We start from the raw sequence: 26,315 nt of genomic DNA, 5'->3' as shown, positions 1-26,315 counted from the left end.
AAGGCCCTGTCTTCAGTAACTTTTGTCTCCAGTCCATCATTTATGTTCTTCAAGCTCCAAAACATAGTGCACATGTCAGAGTTCTCAACATAAAACATTTCTTGTGGATACATTTCTTCTTGATAATCTGAAATCTCCTTCACATCAAGATGAAAGATGTACTGGCCAATTTCGACTTCAGCTACTAAGATCTCTTTAAATGTGAGGCTCCTCTTCTTCAAGAACTCGGTCTTCATCGTTCTTTTTTATTGCATGTTTCTGTTGCATAGAGATTAAACTCTTCAATGCATATTTGTAGCATTGATATTTAAAAGAGTCCCTCTATGCTCAAAATGGAAACCTGAAAAGAAAGAATGCAAATTTTCTCCTTCATTGTGAGCCTATGTTCTACAGACACCCCCTGCCCCCCCCCCCCCTACTGATGGAACTTTGTTGTCCTGGAGTATGACAATAAACTACACCCCAGGCTTGAGCTGGTTCAACATCTATCAGTGCCTGGTTAGGCCCTCAAAGAAGGTGACAGTTCTCCTCCATAATGTGCCTTTTTCTACTTCAGGCTCCAAGATTGTCATTAAAGGCTCTGTCTTCAGTAACTTTTGTCTCCTGTCCATCATTTATGTTCTTCAAGCTCCAAAACACAGTGCTCATGTCAGAGTTCTCAACATAAAACATTTCTTGTGGATGCATTTCTTCTTGATTAATCTGAAATCTCCTTCACATCAAGATGAAAGATGTACCAGGCAATTTCTACTTCAGCAACTAAGATCTCTTTAAATTTGAGGCTCCTCTTCTTCAAGAACTCGGTCTTCGTCGTTCTTTTTTATTTCATGTTTCTGTTGCATAGAGATTAAACTCTTCAATGCATATCTGTAGCATTGATATTTAAAAGAGTCCCTCAATGCTCAAAATGGAAACCTGAAAAGAAAGACTGCAAATTTTCTCCTTCATTGTGAGCCTATGTTCTACAGACACCCCGTGCCCCCCCCTACTGATGGAACTATGTTGTCCTGGAGTATGACAATAAACTACACCCCAGGCTTGAGCTGGTTCAACATCGATTCTATCAGTGCCTGGTTAGGCCCTCAAAGAAGGTGACAGTTCTCCTCCATTATGTGCCTTTTTTCTACGTCAGGCTCCAAGATTGTCATTAAAGGCTCTGTCTTCAGTAACTTTTGTCTCCAATCCATCATTTATGTTCTTCAAGCTCCAAAACACGTTCACATGTCAGAGTTCTCAACATAAACCAATTCTTGTGGATGCATTTCTTCTTGATAATCTTAAATCTCATTCACATCAAGATGAAAGATGTACTGGCCAATTTCTACCTCAGCTATTAAGATCTCTTTAAATTTGATGCTCCTCTTCTTCAAGAACTCGATCTTCGTCGTTCTTTTTATTTCATGTTTCTGTTGCATAGAGATTAAACTCTTCAATGCATATCTGTAGCATTGATATTTAACAGAGTCCCTCTATGCTCAAAATGGAAACCTGAAAAGAAAGAATGCAAATTTTCTCCTTCATTGTGAGCCTATGTTCTACAGACACCCCCTGCCCCCCTACTGATGGAACTATGTTGTCCTGGAGTATGACAATAAACTACACCACAGGCTTAAGCTGGTTCAACATCTATCAGTGCCTGGTTAGGGCCTCAAAGAAGGTGACAGTTCTCCTCCATTATGTGCCTTTTTCTACTTCAGGCTCCAAGGTTGTCATTAAAGGCTCTGTCTTCAGTAACTTTTGTCTCCTGTCCTATCATTTATGTTCTTCAAGCTCCAAAACACAGTTCACATGTCAGAGTTCTCAACATAAAACATTTCTTGTGGATACATTTCTTCTTGATAATCTGAAATCTCCTTCACATCAAGATGAAAGATGTACCGGGCAATTTCTACTTCAGCAACTGAGATCTCTTTAAATTTGAGGCTCCTCTTCTTCAAGAACTCGGTCTTCGTCGTTCTTTTTATTTCATGTTTCTGTTGCATAGAGATTAAACTCTTCAATGCATATCTGTAGCATTGATATTTAAAAGAGTCCCTCTATGCTCCAAATGGAAACCTGAAAAGAAAGAATGCAAATTTTCTCCTTCATTGTGAGCCTATGTTCTACAGACACCCCCTGCCCCCCTACTGATGGAACTTTGTTGTCCTGGAGTATGACAAAAAACTACACCACAGGCTTGAGCTGGTTCAACATCTATCAGTGCCTGGTTAGGCCCTCAAAGAAGGTGACAGTTCTCCTCCATTATGTGCCTTTTTTTTACTTCAGGCTCCAAGATTGTCATTAAAGGCTCTGTCTTCAGTAACTTTTGTCTCCAGCCCATCATTTATGTTCTTCAAGCTCCAAAACACTGTGCACATGTCAGAGTTCTCAACATAAAACATTTCTTGTGGATACATTTCTTCTTGATAATCTGAAATCTCCTTCACATCAAGATGAAAGATGTACTGGCCAATTTCGACTTCAGCTACTAAGATCTCTTTAAATGTGAGGCTCCTCTTCTTCAAGAACTCGGTCTTCATCGTTCTTTTTTATTTCATGTTTCTGTTGCATAGAGATTAAACTCTTCAATGCATATCTGTAGCATTGATATTTAAAAGAGTCCCTCTATGCTCAAAATGGAAACCTGAAAAGAAAGAATGCAAATTTTCTCCTTCATTGTGAGCCTATGTTCTACAGACACCCCCTGCCCCCCTACTGATGGAACTATGTTGTCCTGGAGTATGACAATAAACTACACCCCAGGCTTGAGCTGGTTCAACATCTATCAGTGCCTGGTTAGGCCCTCAAAGAAGGTGACAGTTCTCCTCCATTATGTGCCTTTTTTTTACTTCAGGCTCCAAGATTGTCATTAAAGGCTCTGTCTTCAGTAACTTTTGTCTCCAGTCCATCATTTATGTTCTTCAAGCTCCAAAACACTGTGCACATGTCAGAGTTCTCAACATAAAACATTTCTTGTGGATGCATTTCTTCTTGATAATCTGAAATCTCCTTCACATCAAGATGAAAGATGTAACGACCAATTTCTACTTCAGCTACTGAGATCTCTTTAAATTTGAGGCTCCTCTTCTTCAAGAACTCGGTCTTCGTCGTTCTTTTTTATTTCATGTTTCTGTTGCATAGAGATTAAACTCTTCAATGCATATCTGTAGCATTGATATTTAAAAGAGTCCCTCTATGCTCAAAATGGAAACCTGAAAAGAAAGAATGCAAATTTTCTCCTTCATTGTGAGCCTATGTTCTACAGACACATCCTGCCCCCCCCCCCCCCTACTGATGGAACTATGTTGTCCTGGAGTATGACAATAAACAACACCCCAGGCTTGAGCTGGTTCAACATCTATCAGTGCCTGGTTAGGCCCTCAAAGAAGGTGACAGTTCTCCTCCATTATGTGCCTTTTTCTACTTCAGGCTCCAAGATTGTCATTAAAGGCTCTGTCTTCAGTAACCTTTGTCTCCATGTCCATCATTTATGTTCTTCAAGCTCCAAAACACTGTGCACATGTCAGAGTTCTCAACATAAAACATTTCTTGTGGATGCATTTCTTCTTGATAATCTGAAATCTCCTTCACATCAAGATGAAAGATGTACCGGGCAATTTCTACTTCAGCAACTAAGATCTTTTTAAATTTGAGGCTCCTCTTCTTCAAGAACTCGGTCTTCGTCGTTCTTTTTTATTTCATGTTTCTGTTGCATAGAGATTAAACTCTTCAATGCATATCTGTAGCATTGATATTTAAAAGAGTCCCTCTATGCTCAAAATCGAAACCTGAAAAGAAAGAATGCAAATTTTCTCCTTCATTGTGAGCCTATGTTCTACAGACACATCCTGCCCCCCCCCTACTGATGGAACTATGTTGTCCTGGAGTATGACAATAAACTACACCCCAGGCTTGAGCTGGTTCAACATCTATCAGTGCCTGGTTAGGCCCTCAAAGAAGGTGACAGTTCTCCTCCATAATGTGCCTTTTTCTACTTCAGGCTCCAAGATTGTCATTAAAGGCTCTGTCTTCAGTAACTTTTGTCTCCTGTCCATCATTTATGTTCTTCAAGCTCCAAAACACAGCGACATGTCAGAGTTCTCAACATAAAACATTTCTTGTGGATGCATTTCTTTGTGATAAATCTGAAATCTCCTTCACATCAAGATAAAAGATGTACCGGGCAATTTCTACTTCAGCAACTAAGATCTCTTTAAATTTGAGGCTCCTCTTCTTCAAGAACTCGGTCTTCGTCGTTCTTTTTTATTTCATGTTTCTGTTGCATAGAGATTAAACTCTTCAATGCATATCTGTAGCATTGATATCTAAAAGAGTCCCTCTATGCTCAAAATGGAAACCTGAAAAGAAAGAATGCAAATTTTCTCCTTCATTGTGAGCCTATGTTCTACAGACACACCCTGCCCCCCCTACTGATGGAACTATGTTGTCCTGGAGTTTGACAATAAACTACACCCCAGGCTTGAGCTGGTTCAACATCTATCAGTGCCTGGTTAGGGCCTCAAAGAAGGTGACAGTTCTCCTCCATTATGTGCCTTTTTCTACTTCAGGCTCCAAGGTTGTCATTAAAGGCTCTGTCTTCAGTAACTTTTGTCTCCTGTCTATCATTTATGTTCTTCAAGCTCCAAAACACGTTCACATGTCAGAGTTCTCAACATAAAACATTTCTTGTGGATACATTTCTTCTTGATAATCTGAAATCTCCTTCACATCAAGATGAAAGATGTACCGGGCAATTTCTACTTCAGCAACTGAGATCTCTTTAAATTTGAGGCTCCTCTTCTTCAAGAACTCGGTCTTCGTCGTTCTTTTTATTTCATGTTTCTGTTGCATAGAGATTAAACTCTTCAATGCATATCTGTAGCATTGATATTTAACAGAGTCCCTCTATGCTCAAAATGGAAACCTGAAAAGAAAGAATGCAAATTTTCTCCTTCATTGTGAGCCTATGTTCTACAGACACCCCCTGCCCCCCTACTGATGGAACTATGTTGTCCTGGAGTATGACAATAAACTACACCACAGGCTTAAGCTGGTTCAACATCTATCAGTGCCTGGTTAGGGCCTCAAAGAAGGTGACAGTTCTCCTCCATTATGTGCCTTTTTTCTACGTCAGGCTCCAAGATTGTCATTAAAGGCCCTGTCTTCAGTAACTTTTGTCTCCAGTCCATCATTTATGTTCTTCAAGCTCCAAAACATAGTGCACATGTCAGAGTTCTCAACATAAAACATTTCTTGTGGATACATTTCTTCTTGATAATCTGAAATCTCCTTCACATCAAGATGAAAGATGTACTGGCCAATTTCGACTTCAGCTACTAAGATCTCTTTAAATGTGAGGCTCCTCTTCTTCAAGAACTCGGTCTTCATCGTTCTTTTTTATTGCATGTTTCTGTTGCATAGAGATTAAACTCTTCAATGCATATTTGTAGCATTGATATTTAAAAGAGTCCCTCTATGCTCAAAATGGAAACCTGAAAAGAAAGAATGCAAATTTTCTCCTTCATTGTGAGCCTATGTTCTACAGACACACCCTGCCCCCCCTACTGATGGAACTATGTTGTCCTGGAGTTTGACAATAAACTACACCCCAGGCTTGAGCTGGTTCAACATCTATCAATGCCTGGTTAGGCCCTCAAAGAAGGTGACAGTTCTCCTCCATTATGTACCTTTTTCTACTTCAGGCTCCAAGATTGTCATTAAAGGCTCTGTCTTCAGTAACTTTTGTCTCCTGTCCATCATTTATGTTCTTCAAGCTCCAAAACACTGTGCACATGTCAGAGTTCTCAACATAAAACATTTCTTGTGGATGCATTTCTTCTTGATAATCTGAAATCTCCTTCACATCAAGATGAAAGATGTACCGGGCAATTTCTACTTCAGCAACTAAGATCTTTTTAAATTTGAGGCTCCTCTTCTTCAAGAACTCGGTCTTCGTCGTTCTTTTTTATTTCATGTTTCTGTTGCATAGAGATTAAACTCTTTAATGCATATCTGTAGCATTGATATTTAAAAGAGTCCCTCTATGCTCAAAATCGAAACCTGAAAAGAAAGAATGCAAATTTTCTCCTTCATTGTGAGCCTATGTTCTACAGACACATCCTGCCCCCCCCCCCTACTGATGGAACTATGTTGTCCTGGAGTATGACAATAAACTACACCCCAGGCTTGAGCTGGTTCAACATCTATCAGTGCCTGGTTAGGCCCTCAAAGAAGGTGACAGTTCTCCTCCATTATGTACCTTTTTCTACTTCAGGCTCCAAGATTGTCATTAAAGGCTCTGTCTTCAGTAACTTTTGTCTCCTGTCCATCATTTATGTTCTTCAAGCTCCAAAACACTGTGCACATGTCAGAGTTCTCAACATAAAACATTTCTTGTGGATGCATTTCTTCTTGATAATCTGAAATCTCCTTCACATCAAGATGAAAGATGTACCGGGCAATTTCTACTTCAGCAACTAAGATCTTTTTAAATTTGAGGCTCCTCTTCTTCAAGAACTCGGTCTTCGTCGTTCTTTTTTATTTCATGTTTCTGTTGCATAGAGATTAAACTCTTCAATGCATATCTGTAGCATTGATATTTAAAAGAGTCCCTCTATGCTCAAAATCGAAACCTGAAAAGAAAGAATGCAAATTTTCTCCTTCATTGTGAGCCTATGTTCTACAGACACATCCTGCCCCCCCCCCCTACTGATGGAACTATGTTGTCCTGGAGTATGACAATAAACTACACCCCAGGCTTGAGCTGGTTCAACATCTATCAGTGCCTGGTTAGGCCCTCAAAGAAGGTGACAGTTCTCCTCCATAATGTGCCTTTTTCTACTTCAGGCTCCAAGATTGTCATTAAAGGCTCTGTCTTCAGTAACTTTTGTCTCCTGTCCATCATTTATGTTCTTCAAGCTCCAAAACACAGCGACATGTCAGAGTTCTCAACATAAAACATTTCTTGTGGATGCATTTCTTTGTGATAAATCTGAAATCTCCTTCACATCAAGATAAAAGATGTACCGGGCAATTTCTACTTCAGCAACTAAGATCTCTTTAAATTTGAGGCTCCTCTTCTTCAAGAACTCGGTCTTCGTCGTTCTTTTTTATTTCATGTTTCTGTTGCATAGAGATTAAACTCTTCAATGCATATCTGTAGCATTGATATCTAAAAGAGTCCCTCTATGCTCAAAATGGAAACCTGAAAAGAAAGAATGCAAATTTTCTCCTTCATTGTGAGCCTATGTTCTACAGACACACTCTGCCCCCCCCCCCCCCACTGATGGAACTTTGTTGTCCTGGAGTATGGCAATAAACTACACCCCAGGCTTGAGCTGGTTCAACATCTATCAGTGCCTGGTTAGGCCCTCAAAGAAGGTGACAGTTTTCCTCCATTATGTGCCTTTTTTCTACGTCAGGCTCCAAGATTGTCATTAAAGGCTCTGTCTTCAGTAACTTTTGTGTCCAGTCCATCATTTATGTTCTTCAAGCTCAAAAACACCTTCACATGTCAGAGTTCCCAACATAAAACATTTCTTGTGGATGCATTTCTTCTTGATAATCTGAAATCTCCTTCACATCAAGATGAAAGATGTACCGGGCAATTTCTACCTCAGCTATTAAGATCTCTTTAAATTTGAGGCTCCTCTTCTTCAAGAACTCGGTCTTCGTCGTTCTTTTTTATTTCATGTTTCTGTTGTATAGAGATTAAACTCTTCAATGCATATCTGTAGCATTGATATTTAAAAGAGTCCCTCTATGCTCAAAATGGAAACCTGAAAAGAAAGAATGCAAATTTTCTCCTTCATTGTGAGCCTATGTTCTACAGACACACCCTGCCCCCCTACTGATGGAACTTTGTTGTCCTGGAGTATGACAATAAACTACACCACAGGCTTGAGCTGGTTCAACATCTATCAGTGCCTGGTTAGGCCCTCAAAGAAGGTGACAGTTCTCCTCCATTATGTGCCTTTTTTCCACTTCAGGCTCCAAGATTGTCATTTAAGGCTCTGTCTCCAGTAACTTTTGTCTGTTCTTCATGCTCCAAAACATTGAGCACATGTCAGATTTCTCAATATAAAACATTTTTTTTCGATTTGTTTTTCTTCACATCCAGAAGAAATGTACTCTGCAATTTCTACTTCAGTGTTCACCATCTATGGGTCTTTTACCAGTGGATAGAACCGTAGTACTACAATGTGGTACTACCATGTGGCTGTACCATCACATCAGCACCATATACTCTGCAGATATGTAGCTTGGGTTTGAGTCATTTTACTTCACAAGGTGATTTTCTTTTAATCCGATGTTATTGATGTTTGCTTCTTATGACACCTCTCTAGGGCATTTGACGGTTCACTAGATGTGTACTTGTTTGATGATCCTTGTAGTAAGTGTTTGTTTATTTTACATTTGCAGGGAGGAACTCAAATATTAAAAAACATATTCACTCTAAAATATTTGTGTTTATGGCACTGCATACCTTTTGTCATGGTTGAAGACCAGTATTCTCTCTTGGTGCATCCATTTATGTGTATAGAATAACAAACCTGTGAAAGTTGGGGCTGAATTGATCATTAAGTTTGCAAGAGATTAATTGAAAAAAAAAATCCTTGTTGCATGACTTTATGTGCTTTTAGATGCATAATTGTGTCATCATCATCCTATGAGTCATTACTGACCCTTGACCCTGAAATGCATCCCCAGATGCATAATACAAGTCTTTTATATTTTGAGTGAGGAATTAACCTCTTTCTCAAAAACTATGTTACTTAAGAGAAAGCTGTTTCTCACAATCTTTTTTACTGTCAACAGCTTTCCATTGCTCGCTACAATTTAATTCTTTGTGCTAACAATTATTTTGGGTGGGTACTTATAGTGTCCCGTGGCTTTTATATAACCAAAAATTCTTTTTTTCTCTCTCAGCAGTTTGATATTTTTTGCGCTTTAATTACCTGTAGCTTGGATGATGTGATTATTCTTCGAGGGGGTGCTTTATTCATACTGATGTTGACGAGTTGTGCTTCTTGTGACACCCGCCTTACGATGAATGATGTACTTAATCATCAGCCGTTGAAGGTAAAACTGATGTTCGGTTCTGGTTCCATTTTATTAGTTCCATTACCCCAAACTTGAGTTGAATTAGATCAAAATTCTTGCAATTCTCCAACTTCCATGTCGATAAACAAAATTTAAAGTGATTTAATACATTCTTAGCATAATTACAAACTGTTTCTTCTTACTTAGCAAGTAAAAAACATCAGTTTACTTATAAAATTCCAAGTCATCGCCAGTCAGAATAAATAAATCCACATGGTGTCAACACAAGCATACAGTCTGGTTGCATTGTGCTTTGTAGAGGAGAGAACTAGACCATGCAGATGTACAAGTACAATGTGCATCGTGAACGGGATCCTCGTGTTCCTATGTGGTATGGTAAAACAGACCGTTAAAGGCAGTGGACACTATTGGTAATTACTCAAAATAATTATTAGCATTAAACCTTTCTTGGTGACAAGTAATGGGGAGAGGTTGATTGTATAAAACATTGTGAGAAATGGCTCCCTCTGAACTGCCATAGTTTTCGAGAAAGAAGTAATTTTCCACGAATTTGATTTTGAGACCTCAGATTTAGAACTTGAGGTCTCAAAATCAACCATCTAAACGCACACAACTTTACTTTCATTATTATCTCGCAACTTCGATGACCGATTCATTTCATAGGTTTGTTATTTTATGCATATGTTGAGATACACCAACTGTGAAGGCTAGTCTTGGACAATTACCAATAGTGTCCACTGCCTTTAATAAAGGGCAATGGCAGCCAACGGAAGAAAAAGGCATGGCAGTGGTGTGAGAAGGTCGATTTTTCCAGGTGTACGCCAGCCAGTAAGAGGGGCATCGACGGCCATGGTTACACCGTGCGTGGCCGTCATGAATTCTGAGGCCTGGAAACCTGAATCGAAAATCTCTTTCACTCAAAATGCTTTGTTTTTTATTAATGAAACCATATCCTCATTTTTTTCACAGTGGTTTGGAACATGGAGCTTTAAGGACCTGTAGCTGAGATGATGTCATTCACCCAAGGAGGTGGACCGGTGCTTTTGATGAGACTTGCTTCTTTTGACACCTGTCCGCACGGGGGATGTACTGATGTGGTCCTTGAAGGTAAAATTCATGATTCAAAAATACCCCAGGACAGCTTCGCTATTCCTATTGGTGGAGACTGGAGAGCATGTCACGTTGGGGTTATTTTAAATTGGTGATAAAGACAAAGCTGGAGCTGTTTATAAGCAGCTGGCTTCAGATGTTGGGCGCGAGACCATAGAAGAGAATTTATTAAAAGTTTTTTTTAAACGAACCCTCGTCGAACATTCGCAACGAAGCAGATTTTCACAGAATGTCTATACTTGTAACATTTTTTTCACCTTTTAACAAAAGGACATTTATGAACAGTAATGAATGCGTAGTGTCTCGTTCTTAAACGACTGTTAAAAACCTTGTAGGGTTGTGGCTCTGGGATAAAGGCCTGTACCTTGGGACTTTATTACACAGCCCAACCCTGGCGATGATAAACAGCCGTTTTTAGAACTCTTTTATTAATACACATGAGTGTTTCCTTATTTCGTTTGCCATTATACTGTTGAAAGCCCCTTTTATGTAAAAAAAATCCTGTTAACAGTAACTCATTATTTCACAGCAGTTTGATACATGCTGACCTGCAGCTGGGATGATCTAATTTTTCCAAGGAGGTGGCGCTCTGGGAACCTGATGTTGATGCGTCTTCATACTTGTGTTACATGCATTACCATGAGGGATCTACTTAATGTGCAACTTTGATCTATAAAGGTAAAACTAAAGATAATAGTGATGCTGTAAATGGGTCGAAACTATCAGTATGGAGAAACAAACCAAAACAGGTCAATATATTTTCAAAAATATGTTTGTATATATTTTAAAGGCCAAATATCTCTTGTTTTATTTTGGACAACATAGCTTCCTGTTAAAAAAACATCAACTCGGAATTAAAATTAGCATTGAAAAAACAATGCGCTACGTTCTTTTGCATAACTTGGTTTTTCTACTTTCACAACTTTTGAACTAAATATGGTATCGACACAAGGTTTTAACAGTATTAAAACATGGATTATGCCCTCTTCTAATGTATAAAAAAACTAAAAATTACTTTGGTCGAAAGGGACTCATTTTGCTTGATTTCCTCACCCCAATTTTGTTTTGTTCATTGTTTTGTTTAACCTTCAGAAACTGCTTTAAGAAAGGCAGAAAAGACCCCTGGGGAAAAATTAAAGGGACACGTTACCTTGGATTGAGCTATTTTGGTTTTACAAATCAAGATGATCCACGCAATACACTTTGCTGCAATTGTGTGGTTTTACTTTGTGAACTAACACAGTCCGCCATTTTGTAGAACAAAGTTTTTGACTCCACAAAATGGCGGATGGTGTTAGTTCACGTAGTAAAAGGGAAACCACATAGGCATATTGTGTGAATCATTGTTATACTTTTGAAAAACATCTTTCCAACCATTTTAACATAACAAATGTTTCAAGTGCTTTTAATAGGCAAAATTGCCCAATCCAAGTTTCTGGACACGTTTGGTAATTTTTCAAAACATATTAGCATAAAACTTATTTGGTAACGAGCAACAGAGAGCTGTTGATAGTATAAAATATTGTGAGACTCTCTGAACTAGTTTTTCAGAAAGAGGTAATAACTCACTCAAATATTTGAGTCTGTAAAAGGCTTATTCCTTTCTCAGGCATCTGAAAGCACAAATTTTGTGCAACAAGGGTGTTATTTCTTTCATTATTTTCTTGTAACTTCGATGACCAAATGAACCAAAATTTTCACAGATATATCATTTTATGCATAAAATTATGTTGGGATGTGTGAATATTGGTCTTTGACATTTACCGAACATGTCCAGTGCCTTTAAACTATCATAGGACAATCATACTTTGATCTAAGTATTAGCTTAAGAGAACTAATGCCAATTGAGTCAAATGCCATTTGTCCAGTGGTGGGGGTGGGGGTAAACTTCTCCTAAAACTCATCGCTCCCTCACAGGTTTTTTTTAATTTTTTTATTTTTTATTATATAGATCAAAGACCTGTAGTCAATATCAACATCTTCTTTAACCAAAAAGGGTTTTTACATAAGAACATCTAAGAAAAGGTAATCTAATGGTAGTTATGCTATAATCCAAAGATACTATATCAAAAGGTGAATGTGGCCATTCCTTTGGGACTGTATTTAGACAACAAGTTGAGTAAATTCTCACAAAATACTCATTGCTGCAAACTTGAAAAACTTAAGTTTCTCTTAAATCACAGTACAAGATGGTTGGTTGTTTCATACGTCTACTCACTGTTGCAGACGTATGACTCTTTAGTTAGCTGCTTTTTGCAGTCTAACCATTTTGCACTAAAAATTATAACTCGTAGGTATGAGTATCTTCTCATACATATATGAGTTATTACCTTTGTACATACACACAAGGTGGATGTCTTGTGTACCATTAATCATGTATCATGTACAACTGATCATCTCGTACGTACAATTTATTATCTCATACATACGATTAGTTTGAATAAGAACATATGATTTATTTGATATGTAAGACTTATTGAATCGTATGTCAGACTTAACATTTACGTACGACTTTTGTACATCATGATACTTTGTACAGTGCCCAACTCATTATCTTGTACATAGATTTATAATTAACAGCGTTTTTCAAGCTTGCAGCAACAAACTTCAGTATGAATTGACATAATCCAATGATATAAGATAAAGTTGCTTTAGCATGGCAGTAGTTGTGACTGAAAACGTTTGGCATTGGAATTGAGTAGAACTGGATGGTGAGTGTGTGTGTTCGTGAGCCTAAACTGGACTGTGAGTTTGTGTAGTGAGCGTATGCCTTTTTGTCATTATGTCTTCAGACGTCTACTGCCATGTTATTGTGAATATTTAAATAAAACATTTTGAACCAATGTAAACTACAGACCCTTTTTGGAATATGGCCATGTTCCCTTTGTTTTGTGATCATAATCGAGTACAGCGATATATGTACCTTTTTAGCCAAGTGATAAATATGCACAGCATTAACCTATACTCAACAACCTTCAAAATGATTCAGAAAAGAGAATGGGTGTATGCTTACAAATCTTATATAAAAGCAGACATTTTCATTTGGAAAGGGTACAAGCAAGGAAAATTACATAACTTGGGAGGGGGGGGGCTATTAAACCATTCAGTTGCGTTTGTTTTCCACCCGTTCTTTTTTTTTGGGGGGGGGGCAAGGGTTCTGAACCCCCCCTGGGCCCGATTTCATAGAGGTGCTTAAGCATGAAATATTGCTTAACATTTTTTTGGCTAAGCAGAAATGAGCAGGATACCAATGTAGAGTTGTACATGTGACATTGTAGTTTGGCTGAAAACCTTATTCTGGCAAGCATAATATTTTGCTTAGCTAATTTATGTGCTTAAGCACCTCTATGCAAGTGCGCCCAGGTTATACCACTGGATGAGATGTTGGCTACACACAGTTACAAAGAACGTTAAGACTAATTTGTGTGGCAAATTTAGCAGGGCATGTGAGCACTCTGTTTTGGGAATAATTGTTCTTCACAAGAGGACTGCAGGAATCAATGAATGATGTACATACATTACAGTCCTCTTGTGTTTGAGCTCCTATCAAAATGAGATTTGTCAATTTTTCTGAAACAGTTTTTGACAAGATCTTTCCATTGATACCCCTATGCTAAGGGATGCAAAGTGAGTCATGAATATACTTGGGGAAAAACCCACAATATTGTACACTGTGTTTATCATTGACATTCTGGGTCAGCAAATCTCATTTTCTGACAGAACTCGATTTACAGGGAATACATTGTTGTGGTTTCAGTAGTTATATTATTAATTTTAGTTTTTACCTATATTTTGATGTGTGTCATGAGCACTGTAGGCTATACTCAGTACTTTCCCGAGTCCTGCGAAGAAAAAAAAATTAAAAAATCATGGCCAAGAAATATGTCTGTGAATTGTTTTCACGGGACTTGGGGTAAGTACATGTACTGTTTACAGTGCTGACACACATCAGTGTGTAGGTAAAAACCCAAACTTAATATTCTTTTTACCCGATGCAAATTTTACATCTATTATAGTAGGCCTAATTATTGCCTGTGTTGCATTTGTATAGCAGGCAAAAGTTGTCTGATTGGTTTCAAAAGCATTCCGAATGGTTGGTTTGCGAGGAAGAAAAGATGGTGGAAAAATGCTATCACAAAGAAGGTGCAAAAAGGCCTCAGCCCCTATTGGTCATTCTAGCTTGTAACTTCAGTTTAGAACACAGCTTAATGTATTTGAAAAGTACCAGACAATTGTGGTTACTATCATGCATGAGAGCAAACCTCGAACAAGAAACACTTTGCTGGCAGTCATAATATGTTTTCCAGAGATTTCTGCTCAGTTGGTTTCATCTCTGGGTCTTTTATCCTGTGGAACTATGTAGTTGCTGAAAAAGTGAAAAGCAACGAGCATTAGATTGAATTCTTGTAAAAATAAACATTTTACGAAAAATAATTAATGAGATATGTTGTTTTAACAAAAAGCAAACCTGAAAGAGGTACAATTTGCTAGCAGCCACAAGGTTTTCCAGAGATTTTTGCTCATCAAGTTTTATCTCTGGTTTCTAAAGTGGGACTATGTAGTTGCCGAACAAGTAATATTTGAATGTTTGTAAAATAGATGCTATACAGATGACAAATTTGGTTAATAGTACCAAAAGCCAAACCTTAAAGAGATACAATTTGCTGGCAGCCACAAGGTTTTCCAGAGGTGTTTGCTCATTAAGTTTTATCTGTGGTGGTTACTCTTTTGGGACTATGTATAGTTGCCAAAAAGTAAAGAGCAACAATTCTTAGATTGAATGTTTGACAAATAGATGCTATACAAATGACAAATGTGGTTAATACCAAAAGCCAAACCTTAAAGAGGTACAATTTGCTGGCAGCCACAAGGTTTTCCAGAGGTGTTTGCTCATTTAAATTTATCTGTGGATTGTAATCCTGTGGGACTATGTATAGTTGCAAAAAAGTGAAGAGCAACAATTCTTAGATTGAATGTTTGTAAAATAGATGCTATACAATTGAAAAATGTGGTTACTTAAATTAAAAGTACCAAAAGCCAAACCTTAAAGAGGTACAATTTGCTGGCAGCCACAAGGTTTTCCAGAGGTTTTTGATGATTGGGTTTTACCTTTGGTTTTTAATTCTGTGGGACTAAGTAGTTGCTGAAAATTGTTAAAAAGTAACACTAGTTATGAATTGAATGTTTGTAAACACGTTTTATACATACAAAGTATGACAGTCCAAGGAAATAAATATTAAGTGCCGGCTCCAACTGGTGGTTGAGCCTGTTGGCAAGCAATACCCTACTTTGATGTAACAAATTGTGTAATTCTTTAGGGCGAGTTCAGAGAGAAATATTTTACAGATTAGACAGGGCAGTTTAAAGACACTGGACACGTTTAGCAATTGTCAAAGACCAGTATTCTCACTTGGGGTGCCCCGGCATAAAACATACAAAAAACAAATCTGTGAAACATTTTTGGCTTAATTTGTCATCAAAGTTGCATGACAAAAAAGTTGAATATTTAAGATGCCTGATGATTGCTTCAGGCGTCGTCTGTTTTTCTCAGATTCAAATGCGTTAAGTGAAAAATAACCCTTTTCCTTTAAGCCACCTTATTGGAAGGAGTCATTTCTCACAATGTTTTGTGCTACCAGCAGGGCCCAATTTCATAAAGCCTGTAAGCACAGAAATGTGCTTAGCATGGAATTTGGTTATCAACCAAATTTCCACGTGATTTTCAGGATAAGCTAACAAAAGTTGAATGCCAATAACAAGCAATATGCAACAATAAGATTTTTGGTTGGTAATCTTGTTTTTATCAAGGAAGAAATTTTATGCTAAGGAAATGTTTGCTTACATACTTTATGAAATTGGGCTCTGCTCCCCGTTGCTTGTTAGCGAGTAAATGCTAATATTTTGAGTAGTTATCACACGTGTCCAGTGCCTTTAAGGGCAAACTGAGAAGTATAATTTTCTCTCATTGATTATCCATCATGCGAAGCTATTCAAACACCCCTCTAAGGTCAATGTTTTGGAATGTTGACAATTAGTTTGAGATTTATCTTTTGTTAAAATAATCAACTTGATGGAAAAGAAAGCACTTAAATATAGTTTAGCGACATTATCTGCTTAAGCTGCTCTTTGATATTGGGCCAGGGTACTTCTAAAAAACTATAAGGCTCCGTTTCTAGAAGTAGGGCCAGGGCTGATTGTCAAATATTTTAGGTAATTTATCTATACAAAATATCAAAGTGATATGCTTGCGAGGGGAGGGGAGGGGGGGGGCTTCTATAGATGGGTGTTAAGGGATGGTAAACTTCACGACTATTTCACGACTATTTCTTCCCCATAGATTTTTATCAAAGTCTTAACTCATATTCATGAGATTTTGTTTGAATTTAAAAACGAACCATCCCAGAAAATGTTTTTCCCATAAAATACATTGACTTGCCCTTCTTATGAACTATGGGTATTCATGAGCAGTGAATATGCAAAGTAGTCACGGGGTGGCTTGCACCTTTTAATTAGACTGGTCCCCTATCTTTATCATACGCGAGGGCCGTAGTGTGACGTCGGATGTTCAGGCTAAATTGATATGCACATTTTTCGATGAAGCATGGTCCTTTCTTTGAAGACAAAATGGCTGACCGTGGACTCTTCAGTTTTCTCTTCAGTTATTCCGTATTTGATCGCCTATTCGGTCGACAAAATCTTTCTAAAGTGTGTAAGGTGAGTTGAAAGTTAGTTGTAGAATCCACTGGAAGGGTTCTTAAGGTGAACGTGAGGTTTCAAAACAGCTAAAAATGAAGCAAAACATTGGCTTTACTGTTCAGTCGGCGGTTGGCTTAACTGGTATTTAGTGTGGCGGTCAGTGTGTGGCGGGGTGCGCGCTGGAGGGGTATAGGCCCACGGCTCAGTGTGGCGGCAGTTCTCGAAACACACGTGTCCTGACAATGCCCGAAGCTTGTATCCAGCTTCATTTGGCAAATTTTTCGCACCTCGCCACCAATTTTTCCGTCCTAAATTAGCTCAAACTACACTGAATTTTTTTCTCAACCTACAACTTACAAGTAGGGGTTACCACATTTAAACATATAAAAAACAGACAGAAGAAAACAAACTATAAGTAACAGTTGGAAAAAAATGTTACAAAATTGCAAGGCATGAAGCTCTTCTCACACCCACTCACCCAACATTTTGTCACAGACCACAACTTGACAGTTGTGTTGGTGAATGGTGGTAGTTGTTGGAAGTCGGGGATAACTTTCCGTATAGAGCCACCACTTTTTCACTAAATTTTACAAAAAGGCAGTGGACACTAATTGGTAATTACTCAAAATAATTATTATCATAAACCTTTCTTGATAACAATTAGTAATGGGGAGAGGTTGATAGTATACAATATTGTGAGAACAGGTCCCTCTGAAGTGACGTAATTTTCGAGAAAAAGGTACTTTCCACGAATTTGATTTCGAGACCTCAGATTAAGAATTGAGGTCTCGAAATCAAACCATCTGAAAGCACACAACTTCGTGCGACAAGGGTGTTTTTTCGGATAATCTTCCGCACGTCGCCACCGATTGAGCTCAATTTTTCACCGGCTTGTTATTTTATGCATATGTTGAGATACAACAACTGTGAAGACTAGTCTTTGACAATTACCAATAGTGTCCAATGTCTTTAAATAAGGCAATCAATGTGTGGTGAAGAGGTTTTCAATTAGTGGTTTAATTCCAACGAGGCCTGGTTCTTGATAATTTACCGAGACGAAGTTAAGGTAAATTATAAAGAACCAGGCCTCAGCGGGTTTAAACCACTAGTTGAAAACCGATTCAACACACTTTGATTCCCATTAATAAATACCTTTTCGGTCAAAAACATCATCACTTGTTGGTCAAAAAGTAAAATAAATGCAAAAATTATAATTGTTTAATGATTTCTTTCAACACAACACCCCTCCAGCTATGAAATGGTAGAGCCCTTCGCTGCCCTTGCGTAAACAACTCCTTATAAGGGAATGTTGTGCGCGTTTCGCGTGATGTGGCACAACTGTTTCAGCCGTTGCTCTCAACCAATAGGAATGAAGAAACTGTCTTATAAGAACAGGTGCAAGGTCTCGTGTCACGTCCATGAATTAACACTTTTACCGGTCATCAACAAAAGGTTTATGCACACCCACGTGATGCGCTCTCCACCAATAGGAGTAGAGAAACTGACTTGGGTATTTATGAATACTATATTACTTCATACTGAATGAAAAAGTGGTGGCGCCATACGGAAACTTTTCCATAGTTGATATCTAATTTACCTGAATGAGATATTCCTTTTTTTTTAGTTGCGATTACAAAACCCTCCTCCCGACTGGTCCAACCAAACAATTTCATCAGCTTGTCAACAGATTTGCTCCATGTTTACCACTTTCGAAAAATTATGACACAAATTCTAGGAACCAAACTTAATCCTCAATGTCTAATGAATCCTTTCATAACACCATTGAGAAAATATTTTGAAGAAAAAGGACTAGAACTTACCAGTTTGATATGTGAACCTTGCACGCTTTTTGACTTCCCGATATGTTCAACGCTTTATTTTTTGGTCACCAAGCGCTAAAACGCAGGTACCAGCCTACTGGGTTGACGTAAAAGGGGTGTTGCAAGACAGTGTGGCAGTGCGTGTGCGCTATCCGTTTACAATGCCCGCCGTTCACTCATAGAGCGCAAGCACTGCCTTACTGCCTTGTAACACCCCTTTCAAAGAGCGGTTTATTTAACAAAACAATGGAAATCTCAGTATCTTGCAGAGTTATGGAAATAATTTCTAACATTACTTTTCATGGAAGACATTTGGAATATACTTCAGAGCTTGAAAAATAGCACACTGTTCAGCATTTTATTTTTTATTTTTTATTATAGACTCATTGTATAGGAGCAACACATGTATGTTTGGGCCTCATCAAAGCCCTCTTGCAGAATTATGCACCACCAGTGCAGCTTTGGTTGAGAGTCCACAATCGGTGAAATCTTTGGCCCTTGAACGCATCAGTTCATTCACTTTGGTTTCACAGCAGAGATTTGCAGGGTGTCAAAATCAAAACCACATTTGATCCCCCCCTAAATTTTTTTTAATTTTTAATTTTTTTCATATTTCACTCGTAGATGTAGAAAATTGTTCTTCTCAGTCTCAATTTAAATATGCCTGGCATAAATGGACCATTGCCTGCATGCAATAGTTAATCTAGTTCATACTGAGTTAAATTGTCTCATTAAATTGCACCCCTATCAGCAGGAGTAGGAAGGCATGTACAATGCATGTGTTCAAGCATCACCACAACATTGGTAATAGTTAAAGACAGTGGACACTATCGGTAACTGTCAAAGACCAGTCATCTCACTTGCTGTATCTCAAAATATGTATAAAATGACAAACCTAGGAAAATTTCAGCTCAATCGGTCGTCGAAGTTGCGAGATAATAGTGAAAGAAAAAACACCCTTGTTACACGAAATTCTAAATCTGAGGTCTCATCAAATCAAATTCGTGGAAATTACTTCTTTCGCGAAAACTAGTTACTTCAGAGGGAGCCGTTTCTTACAATGTTTTATACTAATCTATCAACCTCTCCTCGTTACTCGTAACCAAGTAAGGTTTTATGCTAATAATGGTTTTGATTAATTACCAATAGTGGAAGGGAATAGTCTGCACAATTTGTTCACTAAGTGTATATCATTCTACATATTATGTGAAAGATTATCTCTTCCCAAAAAATTGTTTTTGATGACAAATTCATTATCATACTTTTATCGATAAAGTTTCATGATCCACATTTTATCCCACGCTTTACCAATGGCCTTGAAAGAGCTCTTAAACAACTCATTTTTGAATCGCCCTGTGTGTCCAAATGATTGATTGTGGGCAACTTGTTCACTTGATTTATAAATATTTAGGCATTAACTTATTCAAGTTCCTTGATCAAATTTAATAACTATTCAAATTTTATGCACATACTTTATCTTCAAAGTTTGTCATGCACATGTCTGGTCTCACACGAATCACAGCACGGCGGCGCGCAATCTGAATCCTTTCATAACACCATTGAGAAAATATTTTGAAGAAAAAGGACTAGAACTTACCAGTTTGATATGTGAACCTTGCACGCTTTTTGACTTCCCGATATGTTCAACGCTTTATTTTTTGGTCACCAAGCGCTAAAACGCAGGTACCAGCCTACTGGGTTGACGTAAAAGGGGTGTTGCAAGACAGTGTGGCAGTGCGTGTGCGCTATCCGTTTACAATGCCCGCCGTTCACTCATAGAGCGCAAGCACTGCCTTACTGCCTTGTAACACCCCTTTCAAAGAGCGGTTTATTTAACAAAACAATGGAAATCTCAGTATCTTGCAGAGTTATGGAAATAATTTCTAACATTACTTTTCATGGAAGACATTTGGAATATACTTCAGAGCTTGAAAAATAGCACACTGTTCAGCATTTTATTTTTTATTTTTTATTATAGACTCATTGTATAGGAGCAACACATGTATGTTTGGGCCTCATCAAAGCCCTCTTGCAGAATTATGCACCACCAGTGCAGCTTTGGTTGAGAGTCCACAATCGGTGAAATCTTTGGCCCTTGAACGCATCAGTTCATTCACTTTGGTTTCACAGCAGAGATTTGCAGGGTGTCAAAATCAAAACCACATTTGATCCCCCCCTAAATTTTTTTAATTTTTAATTTTTTTCATATTTCACTCGTAGATGTAGAAAATTGTTCTTCTCAGTCTCAATTTAAATATGCCTGGCATAAATGGACCATTGCCTGCATGCAATAGTTAATCTAGTTCATACTGAGTTAAATTGTCTCATTAAATTGCACCCCTATCAGCAGGAGTAGGAAGGCATGTACAATGCATGTGTTCAAGCATCACCACAACATTGGTAATAGTTAAAGACAGTGGACACTATCGGTAACTGTCAAAGACCAGTCATCTCACTTGCTGTATCTCAAAATATGTATAAAATGACAAACCTAGGAAAATTTCAGCTCAATCGGTCGTCGAAGTTGCGAGATAATAGTGAAAGAAAAAACACCCTTGTTACACGAAATTCTAAATCTGAGGTCTCATCAAATCAAATTCGTGGAAATTACTTCTTTCGCGAAAACTAGTTACTTCAGAGGGAGCCGTTTCTTACAATGTTTTATACTAATCTATCAACCTCTCCTCGTTACTCGTAACCAAGTAAGGTTTTATGCTAATAATGGTTTTGATTAATTACCAATAGTGGAAGGGAATAGTCTGCACAATTTGTTCACTAAGTGTATATCATTCTACATATTATGTGAAAGATTATCTCTTCCCAAAAAATTGTTTTTGATGACAAATTCATTATCATACTTTTATCGATAAAGTTTCATGATCCACATTTTATCCCACGCTTTACCAATGGCCTTGAAAGAGCTCTTAAACAACTCATTTTTGAATCGCCCTGTGTGTCCAAATGATTGATTGTGGGCAACTTGTTCACTTGATTTATAAATATTTAGGCATTAACTTATTCAAGTTCCTTGATCAAATTTAATAACTATTCAAATTTTATGCACATACTTTATCTTCAAAGTTTGTCATGCACATGTCTGGTCTCACACGAATCACAGCACGGCGGCGCGCAATCTCTATTGCGTGATTTAATGCACACGCACACTTTTGCGCAACAGTCCAATTGCACAAAAGTGATGGCGCCCTCTTTAGGCCAGTCTTGTTAAGGAAATGAGGCATTCAACTCTATATGTTTCGATATCTGTTCTGTAAAGATGTATTCTTTATACTGGTCTCTTTTGAGTGATAATGTCTTTTTTTTTGATACTGTGGAAAAATAAATGAACCTTGAACCTTATTCTCTCTTTTTTTATCTACAGATGAAGTGATCCAATCGGAGGTTGTCAGATCATCAGTCATAGTGCCGTCTAGATTGTCAGATCATCAGTCATAGTGGCTGTCTGTCCCACACAGCAGAAGTGATGTCTCAAGCTAATGCTACTTTCAGCCTTGTTTCAAGCAATCTGCAATATAACAACTCATTCAACTTCATGTTTAAAGGTACGATACAAAAGCGATATTGATAATACCTAATTGGTGATCTAGTTTGCGTAGTTGTATCTAATTTCTTACCACCCCTTCCAACTATAGGACCCTCTGTTTGAATCATGAAGGGGGGCACAACGAGACTTGGGTTATCACTGCAACTGCGTAGGTTTTCCCTGAAACAATTTTCTGGGGTGCTCCTTCCACATCTAAGACTGAAACCTCATTCCTCATTCTCTTCTCTTCATTTGGTTCTTGGCGCTAGTACAGTGATTAAGTTTGCTTTCCAAACATTACAAATTGTGCGGTCTCATTCACGCAGAGCACGTCGCACGTCGATCACACCCGGCCCGCAACCATTGCGCAGTACGTATACAGGGTCAAACTTTACGAAGTAGTTGTACATTTTCAAACAAAGGCTACTTCATATTCTGTTGAAGGCATTATTAGTCAAACATTTGGTGGTATTTTTATGTTCAAAAGAATCCACCCGCTGTAATCAAATTCAAGTCCATGTCACTTCGTGACCCGTGCTATATGTTGCAAGTAATGAGAGCCTGCAAGCATGCTTGCTCTATCGCGAGCACCAGTGAATTTTTGCCACACAAGTACCATTTACTTCAGATCACAAGGAAGATGGTGCCAGCTTTGTTGACTGCTTTCGTTCAACTAGTTCACCCGCTACCTGGATAACATTTGATCGAATGTGGCAAGTGTTTCGCGGCATGTACGCCCTTGAGAAAGGGCTGTCTCGAGCACTCGTAAACTTGCACTGCTCACACTGGGTTTCTGCCCTCATGTGCTATAGCAATCCTTTGTCGGATTTTTATTAAATTCTTAGCTTAATTTCTTCAAAATGTTAGGCCTTGTGATTGCACCTCAATTTCATTAAATTTTCAAAGAAAATGCAAGGCTAACCAATTTCATCACATTTGAAACTTCAGCCCATTTTAGACAAGATTGCAATGCTGACCCCCTTGCCCTCGTTTTCATATCAAATTTTCAGCCCATTTTCTACAAAATGCAAGGACTTGTTATTTCATCAAATTTTATCAAATTTTCAAAAAAATGCAAGGCTTACTCCTTGTGATGTTATTAAATTTCAGCCCATGCTTGACATAGGCTAACTCCTTGGTTTTTTGGAGGCCAGTAACTGGTTAGAAGACTCCTTTTGTCAATGAGAGAGAAATAATTCTTAAATTTCAGCCAAATCTGGCTCTTCATTGAAATTTCATTCTAAGTGGATCACTCTGACTGCGTGTGTTTTCCCCTGGAATAATTTTCTGGGGTGTTCCTCCAACACCTAAAACTGATATTACTCTTCTCAGAGAGAAATAATTCTTGAATTTCAACCGAATCTGTTTCTTTATTGAAATTTCACAGTGGTGCCACTGCAGAGATTTCAGTGTGTCAAAGGGAAAATCACATTGGACCCCCCTTTTCTCATGGATTGAGAAAAATATTCTACATAGTCTCAATGTTAATTTGCATAAATGGACCACTGCCTGCAAGCTCTGCAGTGCCATTATTTAATCTAGATTTTGATACCTTTACTGTTAAGTTGCATTCTTTATACTCATTTCTTTGGAGTGATAATGTCCATTTTCTTTTTGATACTGTGGAAAAATAAATGAACCTTTAACATTATTCTCTTTTTTATCTACAGATGAAGTGATCCAATCGGAGGTTGTCAGATCATCAGTCATAGTGCCGTCTTAATTGTCAGACCATCAGTCATAGTGGATGTCTGTGACACAGAACAGAAGTGATGTCTCAAGCTGTTGCTACTTTCAGCCTTGTTTCAAGCAATCTGTGATATATCAACTCATTCAACTTCATGTTTAAAGGTAGGCTACAAAAGCGATATTGATAATACCTAATTGGTGATCTAGTTTGCTTAGTGGTATCTAATTTTCTACCACGCCTTCCACCTCTATAGGACCCCCTGTTTAAATCACGCTAGGGGCTCAATGTGGATTGGGTTATCACCATGACTGCGTGGGTTTTCCCTGGAATAATTTTCTTGGGTGTTCCTCCCGGGCCCACACCTTAAACCTAAACTTTACTCCTCATTGTCTTCTCTTCATTGAGTTTTTTGCTGTGATTAATTTTGCTTTTCTATAAAATACTTTAGCTTCACTTACAACCAGAATAAACTAAATGAAGAATCACATTTCTGACATTGTCACCGCTCACAAAAAGGTGAATCCATGCCCCCACCGCTCACACAAAACTGCAATGCTTCCTCCGTGTGATTTTATCAAATTTTAGCCCATTTGGGCCAAAAATACAAGGCTTACCTTTATCAAATGTTAATCAATTTTTTGACAAACATGCAAGGCTTCCCCCTGTGACTTGATCAAATTTTAGCTTATTTTGGTAAAAAATACAGGTTTAACCTTTATAAAATTTAAATCCACATTTAACAAACATGCAAGGCAAAAAGAAGCATGTGAATTTTTAAATGAAATGTATTACATCTGACATTGACACCAAGGCATGCAACTTTTCAGCTGATCAGCTGATTTCCTTTTTTCTTTTCAAACACAATGCTTAAAATTTGCAATTTATTTTTTTGGCAATTATTCTCTTGTGATTTTATCAAATTTCAGCCCTTTTTGACTATCATGCTAGGCTTACTCCTTTATTTATTTTTAAAGTCTAAGCCCATTTTCTTGTGATTTTGTCTCAATTTCATCAAATTTTCAAAGACAGAGCAAGGCTAACCAATTTCATCAAATTTTAAACTTCAGCCCATCTTAGACAAGATTGCAATACTGACCCCCTTGCCCTCGGTTTTTTAAACCACATTTTCAGCCCATTTTCTACAAAATGCAAGGAATTTTTATTTCATCCAATTGATGAAAAAAAAATGCAAGGCTTAGGCCTACCCCTTGTGATGTTATCAATATTCCAGCAATCTAAAGGGGGAGTAAGCCTTACTTTTTTGTCAAACTTTGACAAAAAAGTAAGGCTTACTCCCCCTTGTGATTTTATTAAATTTCAGCCCAAATTGACATAGATGCAAGGCTAAAGCCCGGTTCATACTTCCTTCGAATGCAGATGCGAATGGTATGTGAAATGACATTACAACCCCTCTTGCGCTGCGATATTCGCAAGAGAGTTGAGCACAACTCAACTCAGTGCAAACTTGGTTGCCAATTTGTGATGTCAACATTTGTATCGCATTCGCATTCGCAGGAAGTATGAGCCGGGCTTAAATCCTTGGCTTTCGGAGGCCAGAAGACTTTTGATGAGAGAGAAATAGTTCTTGATTTTCAACCAAATCCAGCTCTTCATTGAAATTATCACTGTGGTTTATCAGCAGAGGCCTACAAGGCAAAATCACATTTGATTACCCACCCTCCCCCCCCCCCACTGAATTGTTTTGGGGTTTAATTTCATATTCTTATTTCACTCATAGATGTAGGAAATTGTTCTTCTCATTCTCAATGTAAATGCCTGGCACAAATGGACCATTGCCTGCAAGCTCTGCAGTGCCATATTTAATCTAGCTTTTGATATATGTACTGTAAAGATTTGTTCTTTACACCGATTTCTTTGAAATGATGATGTCTATTTTCTTTTTGATACTGTGGAAAAATAAATGAACCTTGAACCTTATTCTCTCTTTTTTTATCTACAGATGAAGTGATCCAATCGGAGGTTGTGAGATCATCAGTCATAGTGCCGTCTAGATTGTCAGATCATCAGTCATAGTGGATGTCTGTGACACAGAGCAGAAGTGACAGTCATAGTGGATGTCTGTGACACAGAGCAGAAGTGATGTCTAAAGCTATCGCTGCTGAAGCCAGTAATCTGCATTATAACAACTCTTTCAACTTCATGCTTATACAGGTACGATACAAAAGCAAACGAAAATACAAAATTGGTGGTCTAGTTAGCATAGTTGTATCATCTAATTTCCAACATCGCCTTCCACTTCTAGGACTCTTGTTTGAATCCACCGGGGCACTACCCGGATTGGGTTATCACTGCGACTGCGTGGGTTTTCCCCTTGAATAATTTACTGGGGTGTTCCTTCCACATCCAAGACTGAAACTTCATTCCTCATTGTCTTCCCTCAATTGGATTCTTGGCT

At 38.1% G+C, this 26,315-nt stretch overlaps 1 protein-coding gene and 2 long non-coding RNA genes across 5 annotated transcripts in view; 2 read left to right on the top strand and 1 right to left on the bottom strand.

Annotated features, from left to right (window-relative positions):
• LOC117303099 (reelin-like) overlaps window positions 1-236 on the bottom strand; it is a 13,469-nt gene extending 13,233 nt beyond the window's left edge. The window contains exon 1 of the mRNA XM_033787191.1: window positions 163-236. Within this exon, the coding sequence (XP_033643082.1) occupies window positions 163-236 (74 nt within the window). The remainder of the gene's footprint in view (window positions 1-162) is intronic.
• Window positions 237-7,708: 7,472 nt separating this feature from the next.
• On the top strand, window positions 7,709-10,958 carry LOC117307291. 2 transcript variants are annotated; one of them, XR_004521062.1, is made up of 4 exons: window positions 7,709-8,268; window positions 8,943-9,060; window positions 10,012-10,149; window positions 10,682-10,958. It is a non-coding gene; the product is annotated as an uncharacterized LOC117307291 (long non-coding RNA). The 2 variants fall into 2 exon arrangements; XR_004521061.1 differs by having other exon boundaries at window positions 8,908-9,060.
• Window positions 10,959-16,776: 5,818 nt separating this feature from the next.
• LOC117307033 lies at window positions 16,777-25,953 on the top strand. Of its 2 annotated transcripts, none has more exons than XR_004521011.1 (3): window positions 16,777-16,866; window positions 22,048-22,228; window positions 25,860-25,953. It is a non-coding gene; the product is annotated as an uncharacterized LOC117307033 (long non-coding RNA). The 2 variants fall into 2 exon arrangements; XR_004521012.1 differs by lacking the exon at window positions 25,860-25,953 and adding an exon at window positions 23,880-23,986.
• The last annotated feature ends 362 nt before the right edge of the window (window positions 25,954-26,315 follow it).

The sequence above is a fragment of the Asterias rubens genome, chromosome 2 (assembly GCF_902459465.1).
Source record: "Asterias rubens chromosome 2, eAstRub1.3, whole genome shotgun sequence".
Taxonomy (NCBI): domain Eukaryota; kingdom Metazoa; phylum Echinodermata; class Asteroidea; order Forcipulatida; family Asteriidae; genus Asterias; species Asterias rubens.
This window is presented reverse-complemented; position numbering and strand designations above follow the sequence as displayed.